The sequence below is a fragment of the Sebastes fasciatus genome, chromosome 4 (genome assembly GCF_043250625.1).
Source record: "Sebastes fasciatus isolate fSebFas1 chromosome 4, fSebFas1.pri, whole genome shotgun sequence".
NCBI lineage: Eukaryota > Metazoa > Chordata > Actinopteri > Perciformes > Sebastidae > Sebastes > Sebastes fasciatus.
In genome coordinates, this window is record NC_133798.1 from 21,049,431 (window position 1) to 21,069,141 (window position 19,711).

At 38.0% G+C, this 19,711-nt stretch overlaps 1 protein-coding gene across 2 annotated transcripts; it reads right to left on the minus strand.

The window, feature by feature from the left end:
* Positions 1-4,924: 4,924 nt before the first annotated feature.
* Positions 4,925-16,093, minus strand: pnpla2 (patatin-like phospholipase domain containing 2). 2 transcript variants are annotated; one of them, XM_074632724.1, is made up of 10 exons: positions 15,765-16,093; positions 13,546-13,778; positions 11,992-12,057; positions 10,315-10,524; positions 10,131-10,191; positions 9,232-9,444; positions 7,855-7,987; positions 7,520-7,642; positions 7,036-7,148; positions 4,925-6,939 (listed from the first exon to the last, which is right to left on the minus strand). In XM_074632724.1, the coding sequence occupies exons 1-9, from the start codon at positions 15,949-15,951 to the stop codon at positions 7,040-7,042; spliced, it is 1,335 nt and encodes a 444-aa protein (XP_074488825.1). In that variant the 5' UTR covers positions 15,952-16,093; the 3' UTR covers positions 4,925-6,939; positions 7,036-7,039. The 2 variants fall into 2 exon arrangements, with proteins under 2 accessions (XP_074488825.1, XP_074488824.1); XM_074632723.1 differs by lacking the exon at positions 7,036-7,148 and having other exon boundaries at positions 15,765-16,092.
* Between the last annotated feature and the right edge of the window lie 3,618 nt (positions 16,094-19,711).

A 19,711-nucleotide genomic window follows, 5' to 3' on the forward strand; every position in this document is an offset into this window, starting at 1 on the left:
ACTTATGTAACCCCTGTCAAATTGAATAAATATAACAGTAATATACCTGACACTTGCTTTCAATGTAATGAGGCTCAAGGAACACTTATGCATTGCATTTGGGAGTGTGACAAAATTAAGAAATTCTGGAGGGAGGTGATCAATAAAATCATGATCATTTTGTCTGTAAACATTCCACTAGACCCCAAAATGCAATTGCTACATTTGTACCCATCAGATCTCAATCTGAGAACCAAAGAATGGAAATCTATTGATTTTTCTATATTGCAGGCAAAACAAATTATTGCTTTTAACTGGAAGAAATCCGATGCACCTACAATGGGCGCTTGGATTAAAAATATGGCACAATGTATGTCAATGGAGAGAATAACATATACCTTGAAAAACAAACTGGGTGTTTATGAGGAAATATGGAAATCATTTAACGATTTCATAAAAAGTAGTGATATTGGAGAGCTTCTACAGGCAGAATAATTAAGATAGGATACGTCCAAATTCACAATAGTGGTAGACCCTCAGAAGGGAATGGATTCTTGTTTTTGAAAATATTTTTATTTTATTTATTATTTATTTTCTATATATTTAATTTCTGTTTATGTGTATCTTCATTTTGTTAGAGGTGCCATTTAAGAATCAGAAATGCTTGTTAACAGCGACACCTGTGCTCAAAACAGTGAGGCGACACACGTCAGCTAAAACCACAATATCACTCTATATTTCACCTGCTTGGCAGTAATGTTAGCTGATCAGACGAAGGTCTCTCCATGAATCACTGCTGATCCTAGTGTTGGCTTTTCCTGCTTCAGCCTCCCGACCCCGGTTGGAGGGAACAGGGGAGACACCGGAGTTTTGGTCGGGGACGATAACGTTTCTTGCTGCGGAGCCCTGTCACTTCACAAGACACGGGAAACCTCTGTTGGTCTGGAGGAGCTGCAGCAGTTATTTCTGCACAAACGTCCACTGTACATTCACTAGATGTTCTCAGAGCTAAACAAACTCTTCTGCTGTGTGGAGTGTGCGCGCATGCACGTGAGAGTGGAGCGAAATAGCGAGAACGAGCGCGGCGTGTGAGTGAAGGCAAGCAGGCAGGCATAGGAGCAGAGTACAGCAGAGACTCCGGTCCTGGAGACCAAAGCTACGGTCTCCCCCGCGTCCTCCGACCGCGGCCAACACTGTTTTGTAAGACGGGCTTCACTAGATAGAACTTTGCGGTTTTGGTGCTTCTGTGTAGTTTGTGTTGGAGTCTGAGTCTGAACAGCGTAGCCACACGCGAGCTCGCATGGGATACCGACCCGGATTGATTTATACGTGTAAGAAGTTACAAACAGTCCCTTTAACTGTCATTATTAACAAGGATTTTCTGAAAGTTACATATAGTAGTACCTTTAAATAAAGGTTATATGTACTTTAAGCCTCACAAAATTAGTGAGAAACAAAAGAGGGGAATTATAGATATCAGTAGGGCCAACACAACATTCAAATACACATGTTAAATACAATAAATCACAGCTTCCATGCCCTCCACCTTAAAACTTCAGAGGCAGATTAAACATAGGATACAGTACATACAATACTATGAGGAAACATATGAGTCCATTTTTCCTACACCACTTGAAGGCATATCTACACAACAATAATGGACCATGTCGAAGGTAAAACTCACTGTAATCTAAAACTCCAGTTCAACAAATATTTTGTCTACGTCGCTGACCTGTTTCATGCCAGGATTCATTGAGTTTATCAAGGACACACAAACAGCTTTCGCAACAGACCACAACTGATAAGACGGTGTGTGATGAGTGTTGTTATGATGTGACCTGGATGATGACTGATGATGACTGAGCTGCTGCTGAGGGGATTCCCGATGTGCGCCTCTAGTGGTGACAGTACGGTATGAATCGTTTATGTTATAATGACAAGTCACTCATCTTGATTTATAAAGTTAAGTTAATAGAATTGTTTTAGAGAAGAATAGGCTATATAATATAACATACATTTTAAGTTAGTGGAAAAGGGGGACAAAAAATATGTTATATTGCTGTACTATATTATGTTATATCACTACATCTCACCTATTACTATCTTATATCCCATACTATACTATAGGGGAGAGTGGGGTGAGTTGAGCCAGTTTTTATTTGAGGTGTCTTTAAAGCTGAAGTAGGCGAGATTGGAGCAAATATGATTTTAAAAAGTTATTTTTATAAAATGGTCGCTATATGGTGACGGGAGTACATGAAACAGGTAACCTGAAAAAAATCATGTGCCTCTGTGTCCTCCGGTGCTCCTAACGGTATCTGCAAGATTTCACTTACCGGAGGAAAACAAGCAGTAAGAGCTGATCTGAGGTCTGCTGTCCAGCTGCTGTCTATGAAAGCCGGCTGTCAGTCACTCGCAATCTCCGACCAAACGGTGATCAAATATGAATCAATATTATGTTACTGTAATGCCTATTTCTCGCCTCAAATGTTTTCAGAATCATCTTGTAGTGCACGGTTTAGCTGTAAAATGAGAAAGTTTGTGACACCGCCGCCATTGTAAAATCTGGTGAAGGAACGCCAAGTTCCGGTCACATGACCGGAGCACAGCCAATAGGAACGCTCTCTCAATGAAATGACCTGTGATTGGTCAAAGTCTCCCGTCACGGGCTAGATTTTCTAAAGCCTGAAAACAGAGCCATGAGGAGGAGCAGAAGTCTAGTTATCTCTCAGAACACTTGAATTACAATATGCTGAAAGGTTATTATGCAATTTATGCCCAATGAAGCCAAAAATATACTGACTACTGCCACTTTAAAGTGAGGGAATGAGTTATATCTCATAACTAAAACATCCATCCATCCATTTTATTCCGCTTAGAGCCGGGTTGCGGGGGCAGCAGGTTTAGCAGGGAATTCCTGACATCCCTCTCCCCAGCAACGTTCTCTAGCTCTTCCTGGGGGACCCCGAGGCGTTACCAGGCCAGCCAAGATATACTGTATAATCTCTCCAGCGTGTTCTGGGTCTACCCCGGGGCTTCTTACCAGTTGGACGTACCCGGAATACCTCCAAAGGGAAGCGGCCAGGAGGCATCCTGATCAGATGCCCGAACCACCTCAGCTTGCCCCTTTCGACGGGAAGGAGCAACGGCTCTACTCTGAGCTCCCTCCAGATGTCTGAGCTCCTCGCCCTATCTCTAAGACTGAGCCCTACGAAGGAAACTCATTTTGGTCACTACCCAAAGGTCATGACCATAGGTGAGGGTTGGAACGTAGATGGGCCAGTCTGGTATAACGCCCACATAACTGCAGACGCTGCACCAAACCGCCTGTCCATCTCATGCTCCATTTTTACTCTCACTCATGAACAAGACCCCCTGAGATACTTGAACTCCCTCACCGTTTTCCGGAATGTACAGTACATCTATTTCAGGATATGGTGCATCCTTGGGAATACTCATTTTGGATCTAAAATGAACCGTTGAGTTTCCAAAAAAAAAAGGTCTCTTGGCTCAACTTGCCCCCAGTAAGGGATAAATTGCGCTATATCAGTACGCCTAGTCTATCAGTCATACCTGTCCATCACTGAAGTGAAGTTATCAAAGAACTCCCCCACATTGGGCCTAAAGGCAGTGGCTCTTCTGAAGGAGGTTGCTTCAGGAGTGCACCATGACGGATGGTGACGCACCCTAAAACGTGAACCAATCACGTCCTAGAAAAGGTTAAAAGTTGATTAGCCTATATGATCATCTTTTTTTATTTATCCTTTATTGAACCATTGTAGTTTACTTTGAGATTTACAAAGTTAAAACTATAATCTATAAGTAAATGGCTCAACCTCCCCTATAGGCCTTTTGGCTTAAATTACCCCCCATCCCATTTTAACAAACTTGTATCATCCAGCAGTTTGGAGCTAACGTCATGCTAACAGTACAGCCTCATATTGTAACTTCCTAAAACACTAACACATGTGATATTTTTTCAAACTTTTCTGTAATTGTTCCGACACAAGAATCACGACTCCTTGAACATTAAAAACATCACTTTGAACATGTCATAAAGGGCCAGGGTCAATAAATGTGTGGTCACATGACCAATTTTGTCTACGGTTGCCTAGAAACAAGGGGTGGCTCAACTCACCCCACTCTCCCATACTGTCTGTACTACAGGCTACTATATCATGTCATGTTAATATGTTATACTGTTTTATTACATTATATACTGTATGGCATTTATACAATAATTCTATATTAATACTGACAAACACTAAGTATCATTACCTACTGCTGACTGTTGCTACTGATCACACTGCTGTCACTTGTTATATTTGTCTTTAATTGCTCTTCTAGTTTCTGGTTTTACTAGTATTCTTATTTTAGTTTTATGTACCTTGCTCTTATTATATATATTTTTACATTCTCTATTTATCTGTACTTGTTTCTCTTCTTGTGCTGCTGCTGCAACCATTACTATATTCACAAAACCAAAAATAATTGTCAGCGATTTTTAGACTTGTGGCTTTTATCGTCCCAGTTCCTAATTTTTCTAAGGAGGATTTTATGAATGAAATAATATAACATTTAATCAATTTAATAGCAAAATGAAACATGAACTAATTTCATCTTGTTTTTTCAACCAATTTTCAGACTTCACAGTTCTTTTGTTACTCCTTCAGTTACTGTCAAACTGTCCTGCTACGTTATTCCTGCACTTTAGACCTACAAGTTAGGAATCACCTGTGATTATTTGTCATTTTACTGGAAACATTTGCGTCTGGAAGCCTCCAAAGAAGTCCTGATTCACTGTTTGGTTACTGTTACGGATGTGTACTGTTCTCCGCTCTGTGTACACTCTTCACCGTAACTCACAGCGTATTCTGGGTAATGTGAGGATCATTGTTATTCAACTGAGTATTCACAACAATGACAAAGCACTCCTGAGCTGCAGTTCATGTTAAACAATACCAGTTTATTTAATGATCACATAAAATATATTCCCTGCAACATTTTGACAATATGTTGATTTCACTTGGCAATTATTTCATTGAAGTTCAAGGCACAATAGTTATAATTTATTGTAGTACAAAGTACAAGCAAAGTATTCCAAAGGGGTAGGTTATTACCTAAGAGACTCAGAAAGTGCAATTCAGATTAAAGTGATTCTTTGATTATGAAAATATAATCATTTTATATTTACAGTTCGCATTAAAATATAAAATTTGTGATTTTTAAGCAAAAAATTCAATACAATGTAGATTTAAAATGAAATCTAAAAGAGTTGTAACTCACATGTGAGTAAATCAGGATGATAGTTTCTATGTTTCTATGATTGGGAAAACAGAGCAGAGCAGTTTTGTATTTTTCATATAAATACTTGTAAAGACATTCATACAAACCTAGAAACATAAAAACAATACCTTTTTTCACAATACTGCATTGACTCTTGCATCAATAAATGGAGTAACAAACAGATTGGTGCATCCACTGTTGGTCAGAAGTGACAGAAGCTCTTATTAGGATGCAGGAGGAACACTGTGCTCAACTACTGGTCCGACTACATTCCACTAAAACACTCACCGATACTGTACAACGCTGTTTCAAGTGTGCATTTTTGTTAGTAACTCCCTGTAATTCAAGTTTCTACATGTCTGAGCACATGTTTAAATGCACTTCTGTAGAGCTACAGACATACTGTGTCTATGGGCTCGCCTGATTATACTGTAGCTAAAGACGTATTTCAGTGTTATGGATCAGTCAGATATATTCAATATAGAGGCGAAGTCTCCGGTGGACCACCGTGGGACCTTATTTTGGAAACAATATGAACGGTTGTCAACGGCGAGACAAATCATTTTTTGATCCTGTTTGAATTGCGCCATGAATCACACATATGTTTGTCAATTTAAAAGATAATTTTGCAAGTCAAGAAAGTCGCAGTTTGTTGTAAAACTGTTGAAGTATAAGACTGTGAAAATGTGTAATTAGAAAGACGACACACCCAAAAGTGGCGTAAGTGACGTCTCTCTCGCTGAAGCTACGATGTCTGTGGGTTTCGTACTGGGATGTACTCACACACAGCAACGGGTCTCGCTCGTTCTTTCTCTTCCCGGCTGAGAAAAAGACCAGGAGTCGCTTGATGAAACACAGCAGGAAGATAACGTTTCATTTGTGCGTGAAACATTGCTTAGTTAGCTAGCTAGCTAGCGATGGTGACGTATGTCGTGCAAGACGAGAGGTGTAGTTCACTCAGCAGTTTCACACAAAACGAAATGATACTACGACAAACTGAGACTTTCTTGACATGTAAAATTATGTTTTAAATTCACAAACATCATATGTGTGATTCATGACGCAATTCAAACTACCGTATATGTTTTTTCCGAAATAATGTCCCATCGGAAAGGGCGGGACATCGCCTCTCTATACACAGTAAGTGTAAATATGGTAAATTATTACCATTTCCAACCACTATACAAAGGGGCTGATTTGATTAAAACTGTCTTCCTAACATCTTAAAAATATCTAAATATCAGGGTGTAGACAGACGTTAAAGTCTGATTTAAATTCTTTAAAAACGTTCCTGAATCTAGAATAAGAACATCTGAACCTCAGTGCCGCAGCATCTGCAGCGTGAAACCCGCCAGAAGCTCCTAGGAGCTGCTGCTGGTTTCTTCAGAGTCGGCAGCAGGTGGAATATCATCCATAACCATAGTGAGGCCTTCAGGGGACAGGACGGAGGGAGGAACATTATCTGGTGTCATCAGTCCAGTGTTGAAGGAGCCTTGCAGGTCCATGTTGATGCACAGCACTCCAGACAGCAGCTGCCTCTTGTACTGGTCGAGACGCGTAAAGACATCCTGGACTGAAGAACTGCTCCCATTCACCCAGTTGGGAAACAGGTTGGTGGAGCTGAGCTGGGATTGAAGGGACTGGTAGTGGTGCAGCTCCAGTTGCCAGGACAACCTAGAGGAACAAGTGGAGCCAGAAGGAACTGTTTCACTTATTGTCATCAAATGGTGACTTTATTAGTATTTCTCAACCTGGACCCTATTTCCTCACGTTTTTATGTCTGAGTGACTTGGGGATGACAATTTTTGAGATCGGTCCAGTATTGAGGGATAATGCAGCAATCGGCAACTCCCTCAGGAGTTGGAGGAGACCCACAACCAGAGCTAAAAGAGAGTGAATATTGGACTTACATTCATCAGGTGGCCACAAACACGACTCCAAATTAATGATAATGCTGCTCTGTGTCTGCTGGATGTGTAAATAACAAACTGTTTGCTCACAAGTTCAACTTATCAACTTGATGATGTGGCAATGTTTTATTCACAACTTGTTTTTGCTGCCCCAAAGTGACCAACCATGTTCAAATACTGTAGATAGCAGCTAGATCAATCACGGAGCATATTATAGATTGGACATTTAATGTATTCTGGTATGATTAGAGGTTAAAAGTTGCTTTAAAAAGACAAATAACTGCAATCTTTGTAAACATATGAAAATGTAAGTTATATGTCTGTGTAACTGTACTGTCACCTACCTGGCAGACACATGCTGGGAAATGCTTTTGGAGGCCTGGCGAAGAACATGCTGTAGGACTTTTGATAACTGCTCTCGAATCCATCCCACATCCTCTCGCACATCTGGCAGCCACTCCAGAAGTCTACACAAGGGACATGATGCATATGTCAGTCCAGTATTTCCCGCCATTTCAATGTCTTTATGGCCAACAGTGTTACTGTTACAGGACAGTCAGTTCCACTAATCAATAAAAACTTTCTAAAAATTCTACTCAAAATAGCGTGGTACTGTACTGTACTGTAGAACTATTCACATCAAATATGGAGGGAATGGGACCAGATGTAACTACGGTACCTGACAGTCAAGGACATAGCGGACTCCAGAGGGAGAGTGTAGGGGAGCATCATGGCTGAGGCCATCCTGACAGGAAGCAGGTTGCTGAGCGAATGCGCCAGGCTCCTCCTCTCCATGCAGGCCTCAATTAGAGCTGCAGAGGGAGGCAAAGAGGACCACAACACTTACCTCAAACTATTCACAGAATGAACCTGCTTTATGCAGCACTATTCATGAGATAAACAGGAGACATATGTTAAAACGTGTATATCAAATTAAAAATGTCAGAACAGTGAGCATAATAGTCTTTCATGTAAGCAAATGCAGTATTTCTCTCACTGATATGCGTGACAGTACTGTTCCAATACCAGCTCATTTGTATGCATTACCTCAAAGGACCAAACTCTAGATTAACTGACCATTTTATGGTGTTCTGAATGTTTTATATATTTATCCAATTCTTTTTCAAATCAATGTGTCCTCTCAACCGCAATTCTGTCTTTCTTTTACTCAAACAAATTGTAAGTGTGTTACTTTTTACATGGAAATTAATGGGAACAAATCCCGGCCTACAAAGTAGAAGGAATACCTTTCAAAACTCTAAACCACTGCAGGATGCTGTGGATATAGTCACTGATGGTGTCAGTGGTGGTATAAAGTACCTGTAATTCATAGTACATGGCGTAGCTGTCCTTGTACCATGTATCCCCCAATTTGAATGAATAACCATTGTTTCAAAGAAGGAATTGGTTAAAAGATGATAACCTAATTAACTCCAAATGGAAGGATCTTGTAAATGAAATATATGGAATGGAGAAAATAACCATGAGAATTAGAAATCAAGTTCATATCTTTGAAGAAGGATGGTAAAAATGGGTGAGGTATAACATTTCTAATAATCCCTCTGTTAGACGTGACAACTAAAATGATTGCATGTGTGTACCTATGCCACCCGGTTGTCTGGTGTTTGTAATGTATCTTCTGTCAACGATATCCTATTAACTGATATTAATGTAATCAGTTATTTTATTTAATTATTTTTTCCTCTCTTTTTTATTTATTTATTTATGTATTTATTTATTTATTTTTATTGTTATTTAACGCTATGTTTTAACATTTCTTATCTTATTTTATTTCATTCTATTTTACCATATGCTCTGTAACTATATAAATTCTTAAAATGCAAATAATAAAAAAAAGAATAACCATTGCTAATAGGTTGAAGAAATGTTCCTACTTCCAAAGATAATAGTATATACCCATAAAAACCCAGTGGTTTATCTGAAAAATGCATTTTCACGAAGCTAAAGCAGGGCTGTTTTTCTTAGCCCATGAAAAGTTGAGTAGGCGAGACATGAAGCCACAACTACATACATTTGTTCTCCTATAATCTGTTACCTTTGTGCAGGACGGGTGGAAGGTGTTCGATGATATGCTCCTCTATTGCGGAACTGATATCAACCATCTCTGCTCCATCTTCCACATGTGGCTTTCCCTCCTCTTCCTCCCTTTTATTTGCCTCCTCCTCATCATCATCATCATAATCTTCATTTTCTTCGCCGTTAGCCAGCAGGGGTCGGTCTCTATGAGGCCCGTTGAAATTAAGCAATCCTGCGAACAGAAGCAAAATGTGAAATTATTATTATTTCATATCTGTGATCAACGGTGAGGTAATTAGTTAGCTGCTAGTTAGATCGTTTACAAAAACATAAATACTCCTCAATCCAATTTCCACATACACGATTAGTTTAAATGACAAAGAGAGACATAGAGAAATGTGAAATCACAGACATTAAATGAGTCATTTTTACTACTATAAATACTCTAAATGTGAGTGTGATATTTTGATGGACTAACGTAGGTAAGAGAGATAAAAGAGAGTAAATATGACCTCTCGAATTTATCATCTGGACAGATTTTTACTGAAGTTGTGTTTGCAGTAAATATTTGTTTGGTCATTTTATCTGAAACTATGTTGTTAGTTGCTGAACATCACGGCACTGAGAAGTTAAGTGTTTTAGCATCATCATCTTTGCCTTTCCAGGGGCTTTAAAATATTCAACTAGTTTTGTAATAATCAACACATTTGTTATGTACCTCGTTGATTGTGTGCTCACAAATTGACAAAAACATGAATAAGCAAAAGCAGTCTATTGATTTGATGACATGTGGTCACAGGAAGCATCCTGTCTGATAGCATATCAGGACGATACTGTGTCAAAAAAATCAATCAGGCTTGTTGTTACTGACCCGATTCTTTTAAACAGAGCATAACAGGATGAGGAGAAGTTTCTTACCGTTCTTCTTTAAAAAGTGCAGAGCATCTTTATATCCCTGCTTACACATGGTCTTCATAACCTGCACTCCAAAACAAACACATACAAGTCCACTGAGTTCACTCCTGTTCAATGAATCTGTAGGTGTGTTTGTGTGTGTGTGTGTGTGTGTGTGTATCAGGAAGGTTGTAATCAGGTGACATACCATTGGGTCTGGAGGGAAAAGTGCCCTGGAGACTCTGTAGAGGTTGGTGAGAGTGAACTTGATGCTGGTGTTGGTGAATCGCAGCTCGTGTATGTTGGTGGAGGTGTCTCGGGGGCAGATGTCGCTCTCTCCGGAGAATGGGGACACGGTGATGGTGTTTTTCAGCTCATACTGAGGCAGGTTGTCTGAGATTCCTCCGTCGACATATCGCTGAATGATAAGAGATAAATATTAGCATCAGGACAAACAGAAACAGATCACGGATTGCAGGATCTCTTCAAAAATGTTGATTGTAAATTAAATTTGGCCACGGAGAAAATCATCACACGGGATGTGATAATAGTGAAAAATCCGATAGATGATTAATCGGCCAATATCTTTTTTACTTCTGCAGCAGCCTAGTCGGCTACTTTTGCATACGCCGTTTTTTAGTATATCAGTTTCTTGTCACTCCGTGAGAATATCCTGAAGTGTGATTTTGGTGGATTACATTATTGGAAAATGTTCTATTTAATTGCAATTTGCGATGCGATGTTCTGTAGTTTACAGTATGACTGGCCAAGATTACTTCTGTTGCGCGTCTCGTACATAGTTAAATGCCACTAACAAACCATTAATGTTGGATAATCCGGGTTAAGGAGGATCCTTACGTGTGCGATTTCATTTCATGAATGGATGGTTACGTGGCTGGATTATTTGAAAGAGAGAACGCCAAATTGGTAAAATAACCAAGTTGGAGTAGCAGTGAATGATTTATTTTCCTCCCTGTCTGCCTGTCTTGTATTGTGGACAGAGCTGATAGTGTTGCGTTATATATTTGAGAGATAACTTTCTTTCTCCCCCTCTACCTTGACTTTGTGTACGGAGACTCCATGCAAAATGGGGATGTACATCCCTGTGTGACTGTGCAGCCATCTGCCATCTGCCACTATCAGAGCCCAGTTCCGCCAATAACGATAGCTTGTAAAACTTCTAATCGGTGCCTCTACCTCTACTCTATCGTATCCTGTGTATTGGGTTAATATTTGTTTTTACTGAAGCTGGTGAACTTTTGAACTTCGAGGTGGGACGGATGATGTGTGTGTCAACAGACCAGTGTGACATAACTTTTCTGAATTTGAGCTACTGAGAGTTGGAGAGGACAAACAACATTACAACATTAAAATCCTGAGCCAACATTAGCTCTGCCACTCTCACATTTTGGCCCTGCACACAGGCACATATAAGCTCTTAAAACCCATCACAAAGGCCACAGAGGGAGGGTGACAGCGTTGCTATTGCTCAATATAGAAGACCTTTGCGCTAGATACATGTCCAGCAAAAAGTTTTGCTTTCCAATTTAGTTGTGAGATCTCTGATAAACACTGACTCCTGAGTGAGTTTCTAATCATTGTTTCCACACACAGAACAAACACATTCTTGAGGAAGGGAGGCCTCTGACGGGGGGCAGTTACAGATGAAGAAAGAGCCGAATGTAACAACAACAAAATACAATGAGAGGAAATACAGTACATAAAGCCTCTAGAGTGGTCTTTACACCTCTCCAATGGCAATACCTAACGCGCAGTCTTTCTAAAAATCAATGAAAGTAATTAAGGTAATTTCTTTTCATTAGACCAAATATAGGATATCGACAAACAGTGTGCACACATGCTGAATAATATTGAATCTACTCACCACTCCTTGCAGTGTGGGAGGAATGATGCCACAATACACTGGGATGAAGGCACTGCAGACACATGCCTGGTTAACAAAAGAGATAATTTAAGAAACATAGTAGTTAGAGTTGGAATTAAAGCTGGGTGATGTAGTGATATAATGTTGGTATTACAGTGTAAAACTATACTAGTTACAGGGCTGGATAATATGAAAATCTTCTATCCCAATATAGGTAAATTTATATCTCAATAACGATATATATCACGATACAGCATATTTTCTATATGTCTATATATATGTATATAGTCTATATGAAATAACCACATGGTAAAGCCTATTTTTGTATACTTCTATGTGCTTGACAAGTGAAAAGTACTGAGTATTTTCTCATTTAATTAAGAACTTTATTGCAAAATGAACAAGTGAAATTATAGACGAAAATATAAATAAATATTTCCTGCTATACACCGTTTGTTAATCGCATTGAACAATGTAAAAACAAAACCACAATCTTCAAATGATATTCCCTCAAAATATTTCACTACAGCTTTTCTGAGAAATTTGAGTTAGTATGTGCTTGTTATTATCAATTTAGACGACGTAATTGTGTATCACGATATCTCGATATATGATTTCATCACGATATGATTCCACTGAAAGATGACAAATTATCATATTGAATTATTGCACAGCCCCAACTAGTTATCACAATGTCATGATATAACTTAACTTTTTCTGTTCTTAAAGACTGCATTGCATTTAAATTACATTTGTTTATTATATTACTGTAGCTGAGTCAAATAAACAGTCTGTCATTAAGGCTGCAACGATTAATCGATTTTTTGTCATCTATTAAATTAATCGCCAACTATTTTGATAATCGATTAATTGGTTTGAGTAAAAAAGAAAAAAAGAAATTCTCTGATTCCAGCTTCTTAAATGTGAATATATTCTGGTTTCTTTACTCCTCTATGACAGTAAACTGAATATCTTTGAGCTGTGGACAAAACAAGACATTTGAGGACGTCATCTTGGGCTTTGGGAAACACTGATCGACAATTTTACACCATTTTCTGACATTTTATAGACCCAACAACTAAAAGATTAATCAAGAAAATAATCAAGAGATTAATTGTTAATGATAATAATCTTTAGTTGCAGCGCTCGATTAATTTGCAGATTATTTTTTCGATTAATCGATTAATTGCTTTGTCTATAAAATTAGTGAAAGGTGTTATAATTTTCCAGAGCCCAAGGTGACGTCTTCAAATGTTTTCAATGATATAAACAAGAAAACTGTGAATCCTCACATTTGAGAAGCTGAAACCAGAGAGTGTTTGTCTCTTGACTTAATTGATCAATCGATTAATCGTTTCAGCTCTAAAATCAACAATCATATCCACATCACTTATGATCACTTCTGAAAATGTGCCTCTATGAAACCACACATGGAGCATCCCCAAATAATGTCACATCATCTAAAGATATTAAATCAGCTGTATTCTGACATCTGGTTTCATTAATATCAGCCAACAAAATATTGAGAGAAATAAACTCAGACTCGATGCCCACCTGCACCAGCTCCTCCTTGTTGTTGAAGTGTGACACCAGGACGTTTTCTCCATCTGTCACTCGGGTCAGAGAGATTCCCAACTTGCCGTTGGCGATATGGTGGCAGTCATCTGGCAGAGTGCGCCGCAGCATGAAACGCACTATCTTCACCAGGTTAAAGGAAGGATGCATGGGCCCGAGGAATCGCTTCCTCGCCTCTTTGGCAACATCGATGATGCTTGCACCAGTCTCTCCTGTGAAGACATTAAGACATTGTTACCGTAAATGATTAGATAAACATAAGAGGAGGTTTTGGGATGAATAAAGTTCTTCATGCAACTGTACTTTGTCTCCATTATAAAATCAGGAATTGCAGCTTCAGTTAAGTAGATTTTTGATTCGATATTGTACTCAAATATATTTGGAAAAGTAAGAATTACAGAATAGCCTACAGTTATTCTGTTACAGAACAATCAGGAGGATTCTGTGTTTGCCTTAAACCTTTTCCCCTTGAAAGGCAAAGATGGTTATGATGACTTTGAAGAGCATCACTGAACTGTAAAGGGCTTAGTTCGTGTGGCATATTCATTTTGGCTGGTTATGATCAGGATGCCATATTGGTCCTTTGACAGTGGTTTATGTAACTACCTGTGGTGGGATGTAAGTTTTGAGGTACTTTACTTGAGTATTTCCATTTTATGGTACTTTTTCATTTTACTCTGCTACAAATCAGAAGGAAAGGTTATTATACAGCTGCAGCTACTAGTTACTTTGCAGATGAACATATACAACATGTTACATTGTTAAACTACTCAACAGTATATAATGTAGTTATAAAGGGATCCACCTCCTCAAGGTACAACATTAAAATGCTGCTTATATGTTACTGCAACACAAGTAATAATCCAATGGATTATTATGGCCGGTACTCCCTCAGATATCGTGGTGTACAAATATGGAACACCAAAATACATGTTATCAAGAGCTCGTTATCCTTAGAACATTTTAAAAGGAAATTATCATCACATTTAATTAATGATGTCTAATTATCTTTTGATATGTTTAGATACATTTTCTTTTTTTTCCTGTACTGTTTTTTGTATGTATTTCATTGTTTTTATTTGATTTGTTTTCAACTGTTTGGTTAGGTTTTCTGCACATTGTGCTGCTGTACATAAGTATATATTGCATATATACATATAGACATACATTTACCCACATTCATGTACTGTACATATAAATAAGATAAAGTGGGTAAAATAAAAGAAAGTAAATAAGTCAGAATGATAGTTAGACTATACTGTAAGTTGAAGTCTACAAGGTTGAGTGTCCTAATTTGATTGGAACTGCTAAAGGGTGTCAGGCATTGTTTTCAGTTTGCCTAAGTGAGTCAAAATCGGTTCCCAAATCGAAAAGAATTTGTCTCCGGACCCCCTAACTATACTCATTTTTAACAGTCTCTTCTGCACTATATTCACTTTTTAATAGTCCTGTATCACAGCTGTTACCCTGCACTAAATTCAGTTTTAACAGTTTTCTTCATCTCCTTGTATTTTTATATCTGGTATATTTTTTTGTACTTTGTACTTTGTATTACTAACTTTTTTACTGCCTTTTTACTAAAATATTTTGCACTATGGAACTGTGATGCTGAATACTTGAATTTCCCTCTGTATCAATAAAGTTACTATCTATCTATCTATCTATCTATCTATCTATCTATCTATCTATACAGGGATCCACCTTCTCAAGCTATAACATTAAAATGCTGCTTATATGTTACTACAACACAAGTATCCAATGCTATAGTAGATGCATTGCACAGTAGATATATTGGGACTTTATTTGAGTTGTTATCAGTTGGAAGAATGTGTACTGATTTCTGACCATGCAATATGAACCTATTGTTTACAATCGATTAAAGCAAAGTTGTTGTTTTTTCATAGACTGGATTTTGTGCAGTTTTATATATGTGTAAAGAAATAAATACAAAATAAAATAAAAATGCTATAGTAGATGCAGTATATAACCTTATACCACTATAGGGGCACATTTGCTTGATGAGCAATGTTACAACCAATACTTGACTGATTTGGTGGTAATGCTGAGTATGTTTACAGTGTACTATGAGTACTTAACACAGCCTTTACTTCAGCAGTACACAGCACAAGCATTTTAAACTAAATACTTGAGTTTAGCATCCTAATTGTCTTTTTTTTTTTTTAATCTTAGATACCTACCCAGACAGACTCCAGTGACCAGAGCAGTGGCAGTGAGAGCTCCAGCTGATGCTCCATAGACGTGTCTGGCGTTTTCCACCAGAAAAGGCGCCTGTTCCCGCAGACAGCTGGCCACACCGACGTGGTAGATACCGAGGAAACCGCAGCCTGCAAACGAGATGTTCCACGGAGAGTCGAGAGGAAACATACCTTCTCCTTGCTAAATTAACATTATTTGACACTACAAGAACTCCGTTATGTTGCAGCTAAACCCTGTTGTGATTAAAAACAGCCCTAAACTAGTTAAATAGCTGGCAGAGTGACGTGGTGACCTCATGGGTGAGTTGTTGTTGTTTCACAGAGGGCACGGAGTAAAACCGGCTCGTCCAATCAGAATCGAGACCGCAAAGCAAAGCGACCAATCAGAGCTTAGGTGTGTATTGGGAGGCGGGCTTTGAGTGAACCGGCTCGTCCAATCAGATTGGACCCTGCATAACAGAGTGACCAATCACGATTTAGAGCGCTGATGGAATGACCAATCACAAGTCACACCGGTGTAAACACGGTGAAGTCAATGAGAGGGCACCCAGTTCTCTTTCTGATGACAGCTGTCAAATGTTTGTCCCCAGAAGGAACAACGCGTTTTGTTTTGTCCTTTCTAAATTTATCTAGTGTTCATATGTTTTGTAATTTATCAACTATGCTATATTTTCCTGTGACTTCCCTGCACTATGGACTATTTCCTATGACCTCCTACATTTTTTGATCTGAGCTGTACCAGTGTTTGTTTGTTTGTTGTTGTTGTTGTTTTTTAATTATTATTCTTATTGTGTTTGTGAAAATAAGAAACCCAATAAATATATTATAAAAAAAACAATGCTAAATTGGGACTTTGTTTTTGGTTGTTATCAGTTGGAAGAATGAGTATTGATTTCCGACCATGCAATAGGAACCTATTGTTTACAATTGATTAAAGCAGGGATCAGCAACCTTTACTATCAACCTTTACAATCATTTGATCATTGTGATAAAGGTAACACAGTTTATAGTCTAAGTATATAGTATATAAGTCTAATGCAGTGAGGGCCAAAGTGCAAATGTACTACGGAATATTAGGGCCACATTGAGGGGAAAAAACATCTGAGATTTACAGAATAAAGTCAGAATATTACGAGAATAAAGTCATAACATTACGAGAAAAAAAATCTTAATATTACGAGAATAAAGTCATAATATTACGAGAATAAAGTCATAACATTACGATAAAAAAGTCGTAATATTACGAAAATAAAGTCATAACATTACGATAAACAAAGTCGTACTATTATGAGAATAAAGTCATAACTTTACGAGAAAAAAAGAAAATAACACGTAAAATTACTACTTTATAATATTATGACTTTATTCTTGAAATCTCAGATTAGTTTTTTTTCCTCAATGTGGCCCTAATACTCCGTCGTACCGTCGTACCGTCGTACCGTCGTACCGTCGTACCGTCGTACCGTCGTACCGTCGTACCGTCGTACCGTCGTACCATAGACCTACAACAATGATAAATAAAAATGAAAATGTAAACAAAAAAACAGTTATTCATTTCCACTAATTTTTTTTAAAAATCCACAGGGAGCCACTGGAGAGGGGCTAAAGAGCCACATGTGGCTCCGGAGCTGCAGGTTGCAGACCCCTGGATTAAAGCAAACCTGCGAAATTGCGCACTAATGGTTGTTCTTGTTTATTTGTGATAGTGGTAATTTTTACTAAATAACAAACACTTCCAATGTTTTTCAAGAGAGGGCCTGAACATCATGTCCTAATGGATATACACATTTGGTTTGTTTGCAAAGTCCTCCTTATAAAATAGTACACGGTAGTAGAGTTTCACAGTAATTCATAGTAATGAAATCACATCTCTTGCATTTGAAGTACATTCAACAATAACAATGAAATGTTTTTTCTGGAACACTTTTCACAGAATTAGGCTGCAAATAGTTCATATTTATGGGAACTGTTTCAAATTCTGTTTAGGACATCATTCCTTAGAGAACAAGTCCTATTGTGAAACCACCATCAACTAGGGTTCATTGTCTTAAAACAGTATATTCCCACTCTATCATGTGTGGGGTGCCAACTGTCCCAGGGCCCCAAAAGTCTCCGGTTCCTGGGATAGGTTGGGTGGGTATTGGGGGTTATCCCCTTGGGCAACCAAACAGGTTAATCCGGCCAAGCTGGCAATAATGCAGTTCAGATTGAAACAGTCTGCTGGCATCAATAATAACAACAAAAATCACCAAGGTTACATCATCTATTAAAAATAATAAAACATTTTGACAAATTATGACAGCTGCCCTGACCTGTACTGGGAGGTTGAGGAGCATTTTGTTATTGTACCCAAATTAGCTCTTTGAACTACTGTCTCCTTTGGCACAGAGTATCTGAATTGAAAAAAAATATTTTACATAAGTAAATGGTTTACAAAACAGAGATGAACTTTTGACACAATTTCTTTGCCAATATGCGGTGCAGTTTGTAGGCTACTTATGGGTCAGGAATGGGTTCAGTGATATGGAACACTCTGCCATTTCATATTTTTAAAGTTGGCTCCAGAACAATTTAAGAAAGCCGTTAAAAGTTTGTTTTTATCTCCCCAATGTTTTCCTTATGGATTATCTCTGTAAATTGCTTACTAATAATGAGTTTTTATTGATGATATTTTCACAACTTTGTCTATTCGTACATACATACATGGATGGCTGCGTGTGTGTAATCTTATCTTTTTCTTTTTTTCTTCTCTCTTTACCATCCTTTTTTAATCATTTATTCTCTTTTTAAAATGTATTAAGGTATGCATTGGAGAGTGCCCTGATCAAGCCCCTCTGAAGTTTTCTTTTGCACCTCTCCATCACATTTGTTGTTGTTTATGTAATATCAACTTGTACCTTCTTTTTTTATATGTGTAAACAAATAAAATCTAAATAACAAGCACTATAACCAGTACTGCTCTTTACAAAGCTGTAAACATTTTAATTTAATATAATAAGAATTGTTTACAGTGTGAGCCATGTGCAATTAATGTATGTAATGTACACAAGACACCACAGTACCTGAATACGGTAGTGGAGCTGACTGAACAGCGCCGCCCCGCGGGCCGAGCAGATGATGACATCGAGCTCACACGTTGACACAACCGTCCCGCCCTCAGTTGAAACTTTGGCGGCTCCAGCATCGAGGCGCTCGGTTTGAGACACAGCGACAACCGGAGAGGCGGGGCTACGTTTTGTTTAGACCAGGGGTCAGCAAACTTTACTAGCAAAAGAGCCATTTTAGGCAAAAAAACAACAAAAAATAATCTGTCTGGAGCCGCAAAACATTTGATCACTGTGATGAAGGTAGCACAGTTTATAGTCTAAGTATATAGTATATAAGTCTAATACAGTGAGGGACCAAGAGCAAATGTACGACGGACCATTAGGGCCACATTGAGGGAAAAACATCTGAGATTTACGGAATAAAGTCATAATATTACGAGAATAAAGTCATAACTTCACGAGAAAAAAAGTCATAAAATTAGGAGAATAAAGTCATAACTTTACAAGAAAAAAAACATAATATAACGAGAATAAAGTCATAATTTTACGAGAGGAAAAGTCGTGATATTACGAGAATAAAGTCAGAACTTTACGAGAAAAAAATTAAATAACACGTAAAATTACTACTTTATAATATTATGTCTTCATTCTCATAATACTATGACTTTTTTCTCATAAACATCTGACTTTATTCTCATAATATTACAACTTTTTTTCTCATAAACATCTGACTTTATTCTCGTGATAATATGACTTTATTCTTGAAATCTCAGATTTATTTTGTATCCTCAATGTGGCCCTAATACTCCGTTTTACCGTCGTACCATAGACCTACAACAATGATAAATACAAATAAAATGTAAACAAAAAACAGTTATTCAT